An 11,608-nucleotide genomic window follows, 5' to 3' on the forward strand; every position below is an offset into this window, starting at 1 on the left:
TCAAACATTAGGGTCCTACTCAGTTACCAATATTAATACCCAGATATCAATATTTAGGGTTGACTGAAGTTCCGGGTTGCTATTAAAAAGAGAACATGCATGCTAGGTGTGATGACACATGTCTGTAATCCCTGCTACTGGGAAGGCTGAGGCTGGTGGATTGCTTGAGCTCAAGAGTTCTGAGCTACAGTATGCTAAGCTCACTGAGTGTCCACACAAAGTCTGATACCAGTATAATGAATTCCAAGAGCAGGGGGCCACTAGGTTGCCTAAAGAGGGTCAAACTGGCCCAGGTTGAAAATAGAACAGGTCAAAAAGGCCGTGAGTAACCACACATTTCCAGCCGTGGTAAGATACGGAGATAAGAGCATCATTAGCACTTCAAAACTATGTGAAGTGTTGGAAGATAGGCAAACATAGAGTAGTTTTGATATGATGCTTAGGATCATAGAATTGTAGAATCTTAGAGCTGGAAAAGAACTTAGAATATAGAATGTTAGAGCTGAAAGAATTCTTAGACCATAAATGTTAGCACATAGGGCATGAGAGCTAGAACACAGAATATTAGAACACAAACAGAGCTGGAAGGAAACTTAGAATATATATGGTCAGGACTGAAATATACTTTAGAAATACTAGAATCTAAACTGTTGGAAGCATCTTCAGAGGCCATCTACAGAGGACCAACTCTTCCCTGAAGCATGAATGTACTTTACAATATCCCTGAGAAGTGATAATCCAGCCTTCACTTGAAAATCTTCAATGAAAGGGAAGCTCATTCTCATGAGGCAGTCAATTAAATTGTTGGACATCGTTGATTACCAAATATATTGAAAAATTAAGGGTAAGAAAATAGAATGCTTTAGATATGAAAATTTCTATTATAAACAATTTCCTCTACAAAATATCCTTGAAACCATTTCTTAAAGCAGATGGTCATAAGGGAAAATCCTTCCTACTCATCCATTGTTATCTTCCTCTGTTCAGATGCATTTGTTATCATTTGAAGAAATCACTGAATGAACAGTTGTCAGGAGATCTGGGTTCCCATCCTGGTGTTGCCATTGCTTAGCCCTGTCATGTTAAGCAAGTCAGTTTACCCCTCTAGGTCCTCTAGGAGGCGCAGGGGATAGTGTGCTGGGCCTGGAGTCAAGAAGATTCATCTTCCTGAGTTTGAATCTGGCCTCTGACACTTAATAGCTGTGTGACCCTGGGCAGGTCTCTTAACCCTGTTTGCCTCAGTTTCCTCATCTGTAAAATGAGCTGGAGAAGGAAATGGCAAACTACTACAGAATCTTTGCCAAGAAAACCCCAAATGGGGTCACAAAGAGCTGGATGCAGCTAAAAAAAAATGACCGAACAACAAAATTACTTCCCTAAGACTCAATTTCATCATCTGTCAAACGGAGGTAATATTTGCCCAGCTTACCATTCCCCACAAAGATTGTGATAAGACTTAAATTAAATAATGGACATGAAAGTACTTTGAAAACCATCAGATTTCTTATAAACACGAGATTGTTAGTACTATGATCTGACCCCTGAGAGTCTGAAGATGAGACTATGGCTTTCCGTCGACCTTAATAAAGGGCAGCCATCCCAGTGACAAATAGTGAGCCAGACGGAAAAGACAGTGAATAATAAAGTACTGGGCTTGGAGTCAGGAAGACTCAAGTTTATATCCTGTCACAGACACTTACTGGTTATGTAACTCTGGGTGAATCATTTAACTTTTCTGGGGCTCAGTTTCCTATCTGTAAAATCAGGGCATTGGTCTTGATGGCCTCGAAGTCCTTTCTAGAATTAAATCTATGATCCTATGACCTTTGGACTTGGGGTCAGCAGAGTTAGGATCTAGTTCTAGCTTGGCCACTAACTCTACTTATTACACTTCTCTTTTCTTAGGGTCAGCATTCTTATCTATAAAATAAAGGGGTTTGTTAGACTAAAGGTTAAAGCTCTGATATTCTATGATTCTATGTTCCAAGAACCCTCTGAGTTCCAACATTCTGTGACCTAACTCTATACTCTACGACTGGACTACTTGAGGGCAAGGACTATGTTTTGCCTTTTTTTTTCTTTGCAATATCCTCAACACTTAGCACAGTGCATGGCACATAGTAGGCCCTTAATACTATGTTCTTTTCTACCTGTAGCAGTATTCTATTCCTAAGCTTCAACATCACTCTGCTCAGGGACCCTGAAAACCAGATTCCCACTACTACCAGTAACTCCTTTGTCTTCCATTTCAGAGCAGTCAAATGCTTTCTCTCTTCATTCCATAACCACAAAAGCAAAATGGTTGAAGTTTGTATTAGTGTGCTGGCCACAAAGTCAGTAGTAGCCAAGCAAGGTTCCCTGACTTTGGCCTAAGAGAGTTCTTCACACTTTTTGGTCTCATCTGACACTTACAGACTGTAGTTATCAGCTATGCTGCAGATACCCATTCAGAAACAAATATTCCCTTTAGTCATCTAAACTGGAGATAATAACTTGGCTGGCTCCCAAGTGATGTCTTTTCATGAAGGTCTCAGGGCTTTATTATTAGTCTTCTCAGTAAAGTAAGGCTTGCTGAATTCAAATGTTCAGCGCTAAGCTCTGTTTACTGACAGCCTACTCATCTTTCAAGGCCCAGCCCAAATGCTACCCCTTCTATGATGTCTTATTTAATTTTTCCCTCATATGATCTCATAGCATTTTATATTTGTTTTATATACTCCAAATTCTAGTCACTATTCTAGAATAAAATTAGAATCAAATTTTTATTTATGATATTTTTCTGTCTACATGTTTTATCAATCTTACTAGATAACAATTTTTACAGGATAGGGACTGAGTATTGTTGATATTTGCAAGTATATTGAATATATTAAGTGCTGAATCAATGTCTGCTGAATGAATGAATGGTCTTGGAAAAGTATGGTAGTAGGATGTGGTGGCATACTGTAGTTTGGAGTCAGACAACCTGGGTGAGAATCTTGGTTGTAATATTTACTGTTTGTGTGACTGTCAACAAATTACTTTACCTCTCTTGTCCTAAGTTTCCTTATTTGCAGAACGGGGATGATCATAGTACTTCTACTCTGTACCTCACAGGAATGTTGAACTACCTTATTTACAGCCCATGATTCTGCTTGTCAGAATGTGCCAAAAATAAGTACTTTCTTCATTTCCTCATCTGGGTCAGCGAAAGTGAAAATACACTAGCAGACCCTGCAAAAAAACTCACCCCAGGAAAACATATCCTGGATAGCACTAAGCTAGGGCTCCTACTACAGAGCAATTTAAGATGCAACCAGAACTTGAAAAGTTAATCCTGAATGAACAATGGGCCAGATGGTAATGTTGGTGGGAAGCAATAAACATGATAAATAGCTTCCTACTGCAGCTCCTGATCAATTTCAATATTTAATAATTCCACTCTGTCCCCCTCCCCCTCATCCTGGCCTTTCCCCATTGCAGAATCCAGCAACCGTCTGTATTCAGCTCTGAAGCCAAACACTTGCTTGGCTTTTATGAAGGCATCAGCAGAAATTCCAGTGTGTGAATGTGACACAAGAGCTCTAAGTCCTCAAATGATAATTAATCAGGATACTTACCCTGAAGGAGCTGGATCTCAAGTCTCTCTCCCTGCTGCCAATGCAAAGATTGTAAGCTAGCTGCCAACTGCAGCCTTGTGATAGAGGCCCTCACCTTGTTGAGCCAATGAATTGCATTATTCAGTGAATCTGGCTGTTGTTTCAAAAGCAAAAATAAGAGGAGGGAGATGAATTGGGTAATCACTCTTACTCTAGGGCCAATGAGCAGGGTTAGCAACTGAATTTTCAACTGTGCTCATTGTTAAAAAACCGAAGCTACCAACTCTCCTGTCACCGAGCGGAGTAATGCTAGTAGTGATAGCTGGCAGGAGACAACAACCATGAAGGGCAGACATTAATATGAGACAAACACTAGGATTTCCCAGGAAGAAAGAATTTTGTGGGGTGGGTGTGTTAATAGCCACACCGTGATGTGAAGGTATTTGCTGTGTTCCCACCAAGAGATATCCCTCTTGGTGGAAGAGACAAGGGAGAATGTTTCTGAAACTGTTTTTGTTGGCTATGGTCATGATGACTGTTCCACTGTTTTCACTCTGAAATATTGTGGATGATCTTTTCTGCTCAGAAGTAAAGATTAGACCTGTAAAGGAAATTTTCAATAAGGCATTTCCTGGCTTTTATGCAACTTATGTAGAGATGTTTAGACATGGTCTGAGATTGTTAAAAATAGATTTCTTTAGCCTTAGTACTAAGACTAGTACTAAAAAACTCCTAAGTGCCCCTGAATTTATAGCACAAAGGGGGTCACTAACTCTTGCCTATATATAGGGTCTGTTCTGCTAATGGAAATGTAACGGATACAAAGAATCCAGCAGGGTCTTTACTTCTTGAGGGTCACTTTTTGCATCATGAAAGCTAATCTTCACCCTGTTTACTATCCCTTAGAAACAAAAATGACAAAATTCCCCTTAGAGACTATTTTCTCCCTTTATTTTTGGTTGAGGTTTTCCCCGCAAAAGCAAGCATCCCTAGAAAGAAGAGAGCTCCCTTATTTAGTATTCCAGTTTATGAAAGAGAATTTTAAAAAATGGGTTACCTGATTCCTTCTGTTCAAGGCCCATGGAGTTCCACCTTCTTGTTATGTCAATATACAGAATATCTACAGATGCCATTGAGAAGGTGCTGCTACTGAGTCTGCAGTTCCTGTGCGGATATTTAGGAGATATGTTATTATAGGAGTGATCCAAGCAAGAACAGTGATAAGTTGAAAGCAGCCACATCAACATTATCATTAATACCATCTATGCTATCATTATTACAAGCAATAGCACCACCACCACTATTATCCTCATAACCACCATCTTCACCAACAACACCATTACCACCATCAACATCATTATAATTATCATTACAATAAACCTCCTTCATCATCAACATACTACTCACATCATCATCATCACCACTATCATCACCTTCCCCCAAAATTCTCTTCTAATGACATATCATGATGTGAAGGTGACCCTGGGTTCTTGAGGGTCATTCCAGTATAACACAAGATCCAATATATTCTAGAAAGCTGGATAGGATTTGAATACAGTCCCCAGGACCATCCTAAGACTCTGCCATATTAGCTATGTGACCTTGGGGAACTTATTTTTCCTCTCTGAGCTTCAGTTTACTCTCTGTAAAAGGGAGGATTGGACTAAGTGATCTATAAGAGCCCTCTGGTTTCTGTGAGATTTCTATAGATTTTTTTAATACCATGTAGCCTTTTATGCATGCAAGTTTTATACTCCTGGTGATGGGGCAATGGATTGGTCAGTTCATTCATTCATAAAAATATTTATTTAGTTTCTTTTCTGTGTAGAAGACTGTTGGGTGTTGGAATTTACAGTTTAGGAGGAGAAGAGAGAATACAGATAACCAATACACGATATTGCATGACAAATACATCATACAAGTATAAAGCAAGGTGTTATGTATAGTACCTACCTAACGGGATTATTGTGATGGACAAACCTGTGTGTGTGTGTGTACACACACATATATATGTGTATATATACATATGTGCACATATACAAGTAATATATGTATTATGTGTGTATGCGTGTTTTGCAAAACTCAAAGCATTATGTCAATGTAAGCTGTTATCACTAACCTCTGGAGGGAGGAGGGGAATCAGACAGAGAAAACTTCCTGGAGGTAGAGATTAAGTGTTATAATTATGCAAGCATATACTGCCAACTGCTTAAACTTTAACATTGAAGCCAGAGAGTGTTCTATGCCTAGAGATAAAGGCTAAATAAGGATAAAATTCTACTCTTCTCTGTTCATGATCTCTTTCACTAATAGATGTGTTTTGTGAAGATGTTGATTGATTTAACCAATTTGTCTGTTTGTCCCCATACATCTGTCCACATCACTTGAGACTATCAGGTCTTGGAGCAATAACATTTCTTTTCAACAGATGTGCCCATGTCTTCACTGTTCATCTTCCTTGGTTTCTATACTGATTAGTCTCAGGGAGGCAGAGGAAAAGACAAATCCCAAAGCTCAAGGCATAAAACACTCCCTGGCTCTGATGTTAAAGTTGAGTCAGCTGACGGTATATGCTTGAATGATCAAATGATAACAGTGTATCATTTGCATAGACTGAAGACATTATTGCTGTCCAAAAGCAATTTCAGGTTTAAAATGCTCCACAGATGAGTCCCAGGAGCCAATTGTACATACGGGAGTGTTCAAGGCTTTTGAGTTTCTCCAATCCTTCAATCTGTCATCTAAAGATTTTTATATAAGCAAGAAAATCCACTATATTCCCCTAAACACTCAGCAGTGAGCTGAGCAGACAGCCCCTTATTCTTCTCTTGGGTTTATGAAGGGGTTTTTGGAGATGACTGTTGTTATGGGATTGGCCTTATAAAAGCTATTTGAAAAGGACCCAAGTAGGCAGATGTTCCTAAGGACTCAAAGAACACACAGGGATTTAGTGATCTTTTTCTCTTAAGCTCTAGATCTGCCAGATATCACATTTTGGGGCCTTAGTTTTCTCATCTGTAAAATGAAAAGATAGAATTAAATAGAATCCAAGGTGATATTCTTGTTCCTAGTTCCTACGTCTCAGTGGTACCTCAAATTGAACATTCTAAAACCAAATTCCTTATCTCTCCTTCTAAATCTGTATTTAACAGCTTGGCCCCTAATAAGCCCTTAATAAATGTTTTGATTTGATTTGACCTCACTGCCTTATTTCTGTTAATGATACTACCATTCTTCCAGCCAACCAGGCTATATCCCTCAGACTCATCTTTAGTTCTCCTCTTTCTCTACTCATCATGTTTAATTAATTAGTGAGTTCTGTTAATTCACCCTTTGTTTTTTCCCCCATTCAGTTACCCCGCGTCAGTCCCGGGGTGAGACACCTCTGGTCTCGAGGCCATATGTGGTCCTCTGGGTCCTCAAGGGTGGCCTTTTGACTGAATCCAAACTTCACAGAACAAATTCTTTTATTATTATTAGCCTTAGACCCTATCATGGCTCACTTGGACTATTAAAATATTCTCCTAACTGGTTTTAGCACCTCGAGTCCTTCCCCTTTCCTTCACAGCACTGCTATTCCTGACTCCGTGTCTCTTCATTGGTTGTCCTCCATCGTTACCATGCTCACCCTCTTCATCTCTGCCTCCTGGCTTCCTTGACTTCCTTCCAGATTTGGCTCCTATCTCACCTTCTGTAAGAGACCTTTCTTGGTCTCCCACCTTCCCTCGCCTCGATGCCCACTCTACTATGCTACCTTCCCTCTAAAATTACCTCCCATTTACCCAATAGATATCTAGTATGTACATAGTTGTTTGCATGTTGTCTTTCCTACTAGAATGTGAGCTTCTTGAGGGTAGGTACTATTTTTGCCTTTCTTTGTATCCCACTTAGCAAGAGCCTCGAACATAGTAAGCACTTAACAAATGCTTGTTGACTGACTAACTTCCTAAAGCACAGGTGTGATCTGCACAGAAACTCTTCTGCTCAAAAACCTTCAGTGGCTCCCTACTGCCTACTGAATAAAGTCTAAAAAACTCAGTTTGACATTCAACCTTTTCCAATCTATTTCATACTATGGGTCCTTCTTCATGTACACAAATACATTGTAGACAAACTGAATAACTGTACCATTGTGCATTAGCTCAAGTCATTCCCTATACCTGGAATATCTTGCCCTGTCACACCCATTCATTTCTCTCAGTTGAAATCATACCCATTCTTCAAGGGCAAGCTATAATGCTACCTCCCCAAAGAAACCCACTTTGATTCTCCTACTCAGAAATGACCTTTCCCCCCCCCGTATATCTCATGGCACTTTGTTTACACTTTGCTTTCTTTTAGGATTAAATAATGATTTCTATATTATTATATCCACAGCAGCCTTGGGGAGCCTACCCCAAAATGGCCGATTTCCTTAGGTTTTGGTATTCTACAGTTTTGGTACACTGCTCTCACATAACATTAAAAAGAATCAGAGGATGGCCTTCAGTATGTGGAAGAGATTTTACACGGAGGATCCAGTGAAAGACATGGACATGAATAGCACTAGATAAGATCTGAAGGGTTTGGATTTACAGTGGTGGAGGAGTACCAAAGACAGGGAGCTCACTGATCCAGAGAAATACTGAATTATTGTTATTTTAGGGCAACTGTGTATGGGTGCACTCAAATTACATAGCTTAATCTATTCTCTCCCAAGCAATGTTTGCTAGGACATCAGTTCATACAATACTGACTACCTCCCAGGGAGAGCCTTCAAAACATGTCAGCATCCTCTTACCAGGTTTCAGACAAAATGTGGCAGGATTCATTGACAATTCAGACTTTGAGACTTTGTTGCTTAAATTGCTGACTCCATATTTTTCTTGTTCTAGTCTTCTCAAAGGCATCACAGTAATTTTGACCACAAATTTTTAACATCATTAGTGATGATTCTGTATTTTATTTAATTATCATATCAATGTTTCCTGTACTGACTGCCAGCCAGCTGATGTGAGTTCTGCCTACCCTGCTCTTTGGGTTAATGGAGTATAAAAAGGAAAGTCTAACTGACCACTGGTATAAAGTCACTTTTTCTGACAGGTAGAAAATAGAAGTGTCAAACCCACAGCAGGAGCAATAATTTACCAAAGAGAATTCTTCACATATCCTGTATCCACTATAACAAATCCCTTCCATTGACACCAAACAAGTACAGGATATGCTAACATTTGTTACAGAGGCAGCAATTGTGAGTAAAAAGATGTGGAACTGGGAGTCAGGAGATCTGAGTCATAATCCCAGCTGTGCTGCCATATCTATCTGATCTTGGACAATTCACATTTCTCTCATTTACAAAAGAAGGGGCTGGGCTAAATTAGGGCTTCTTAACTTGGCGTCCATGAACTTTTTTTATAGTTTGATAACTGTTTTTCAATATAATTAGTTTTCTTTGTGATCCTATATATTTTATTTTACACATTTAAAAACATTCTGAGAAGGGGTCCATAAGCTTCATCAGACTTTCAAAGAGTGGTCCATGCCATACATATGAAATTAAGAACTCTGGGACTAGATGATCTCTAAGATCTCTCACAGATGTTAAATGTGCAGTCCCACAAAGAGCTGCCATTCATATAGTGCCTTAAGGTTTACAAAGCACATTACTTATTCTGTAACTTTTAACCTTCATAATGACTCTGGGAGGTAGGTAGCACCAACATTATTCTTTCCATGTTATAGATGTCAGAGGCTCCGAGAGGTGATATAACTTGCCCGAGGTCATGTGAACCTATGTCAGAAGACCACAGGACTAAGTGCCAGAAGGGATCTTGGAGGTCATCCAGTTTAACCCTTTATTTTGTAGATATGGAAATTAAGACCAAAGAGGCCGAGTACTTTGCCTAAGGTTTTTTGACTCCAAATTTCTTTTTACTACGTTACAGCCCCCACTAAGGTAGTTAGGAAAGGTTCTGTGGAAGAGGTGGGACTTGGATTTCCTTAAAAGATGGGCAAGAGGACAAGGGGATGACTCCTAGACTGGGCTCACAGTTAAGCAAAGGTGTGGATGTAGGAAGGTACAAGCTTTATTTGGGAGAAACTGAGAAAAACTGGTTTGTCCAAAACAGAAAGTTCACACAAAAGGAATCATGAGAGGCAATGTAAAGGTAGGGGCAGCTAGGTAGCACAGTGGCTAGGGCACTGGGCCTGGAGTCAGGAAGACTCATCTTCCTGAGTTCAAATTTGGCCTCGGACACTTGGCAAGTCACTTCACCCTGTTTGCCTCAGTTTCCTCATCTGTAAAATGAGCTGGAGAAGGAAATGGCGAGGCACTCCAGTATCTTTGCCAAGAAAGCCCCAAAAGGGTTCACGAAGAGTTGGACATGACTGAACAACAACATAAGGGCAGGTTGAAAGAAGATGCCTATATTAAGGGAGGCAATTTAGTAAGTAAGTGGTCAGAGTTCTGAATTTGGAGTAGAGGACTTGAGTTTGAAATCCTGAGTTGCTTTACCTCTCTGGGCCTCAATTTTCTCATCTGTAAAATGAGACAGCAGTACTAGATTTCTAGGTTACTTGAAGTTCTAAGCTCTATGATCTTAGTAAGTACTTTCAGTGACATTCAGATCCTTTGAAAATTGATGATACATATATAGGATATATGGCAGCTCTCTATTAAGTAGAATACTTAATCAACCACAGTAATCAACCCAGTAGCAAATAATTAACCAAATTAGAAAAAATATATATAGGAGTCATTTCTGATTTAATCATGGGTCATGATCTGAAATCAGGTGAGGGCTTTTGTCATTTCTGATCATGGCTGCAAATGCCATAATTTGTCACTTCTCTGCCTTTCTAACCTTATCTTACATTATTCTCTTTCTTATGTGCTATACTTTAACCAAATTGGACAGCCCTCTCATGCCACCCAACTTTGTCCCAATTCCAAGGTTTTTACTCAGTCTATTTCCTATGCTAAGCATGCTCTCCCTGCCACAACTATGCCTGCTCATATTCCACACATTCTCTAAGGTAAAATTAAAATGTCACCTCTGCCAGGAAGCCTTCCTCTATATTTCCAAGTTAGGAATAATCTTTCCCTCCTCTGACCACATAAAGTCCTTGGTTTACACCTCTCTTGTACATTGATCATCTTAGCCCAGATACTCACTACTTGTGTGACCTCATTATTCTGAGTCTCAATTTTCCCATAAGTCAAATCAAGATAACTAGCTTTGCACTACACATCTACCTCAGAGTACTATCGAGAAGAAACAGCTTTAAAACACTATAGAAATGTGAATTATTATTGCAGTTATTTGTATATGTGTTATACTTCTCCTGCTGTTGGTGAGTTCTAGGAACGAAGGGATTGTGTCTTATTTAATTTTTACATTTCCCCCAGTGCCAAGTTCTGCACATAGTAGGGACTTTATAAATGTTTGTTGAAGTTGAAGTTCTTCTGTTGCGCCTATAAAGAAAGCTTTGGGATCCATATAGATTTCTAACTTAAGAAATAATTCATGCAAAGAACTTATTGGCAAGGGAACTATATTCAGTATAGCACTGAATTATGATAAGTTGAATGTAGGAATCACATGCAAGTATATTAAAAGCTTTCCTGTTTCTGAACTTCTCCTACATGCTAGCAGACATTGCCATCTGGCTTTAAAAGACACTACTCTTGGCAGAACATTTTAATGTTGATCTGGATGTAGGTACTGATATTTGCAAGAGAGATTGTTTGGAAATGTTGGACATTTCCAAATGGTTGTCCTACAGGCTTCTCAAACTCCACATAACTAGAATGGAACTCATTATCTTTCCCCTTAGACACACCCTACCTCTAACCTTTTCTTTTTCTGTTAAAGGTACCACCATCTTTCCTGCCATCCAGGTTTGCCATCTCAAGTCATCTTCAATTCCACGCTCTCCTTCACCCCCCATATCCAAAGAGTTGCCAAATCTTGTCGATTCCATCTACTTGACATTTCTTGTATCCATGCCTTCTCACCACTCACATGGCCACCCACCACTACAGGCTCTCT

At 39.5% G+C, this 11,608-nt stretch overlaps 1 protein-coding gene across 1 annotated transcript in view; it reads right to left on the reverse strand.

The window, feature by feature from the left end:
* Positions 1 to 11,608, reverse strand: part of LOC114047398 (tubulin polyglutamylase TTLL11-like) — a 237,933-nt gene that overhangs the window by 36,593 nt on the left and 189,732 nt on the right. The window contains exons 12-14 of the mRNA XM_027868227.1: positions 4,636 to 4,742; positions 1,890 to 1,920; positions 1,210 to 1,220 (exon numbers count right to left, since the gene is read on the reverse strand). Coding sequence (XP_027724028.1) covers positions 1,210 to 1,220; positions 1,890 to 1,920; positions 4,636 to 4,742 — 149 coding nt within the window. The remainder of the gene's footprint in view (positions 1 to 1,209; positions 1,221 to 1,889; positions 1,921 to 4,635; positions 4,743 to 11,608) is intronic.

The sequence above is a fragment of the Vombatus ursinus genome, unplaced genomic scaffold, assembly GCF_900497805.2.
Source record: "Vombatus ursinus unplaced genomic scaffold, bare-nosed wombat genome assembly UNPS02014786.1, whole genome shotgun sequence".
Lineage (NCBI taxonomy): Eukaryota > Metazoa > Chordata > Mammalia > Diprotodontia > Vombatidae > Vombatus > Vombatus ursinus.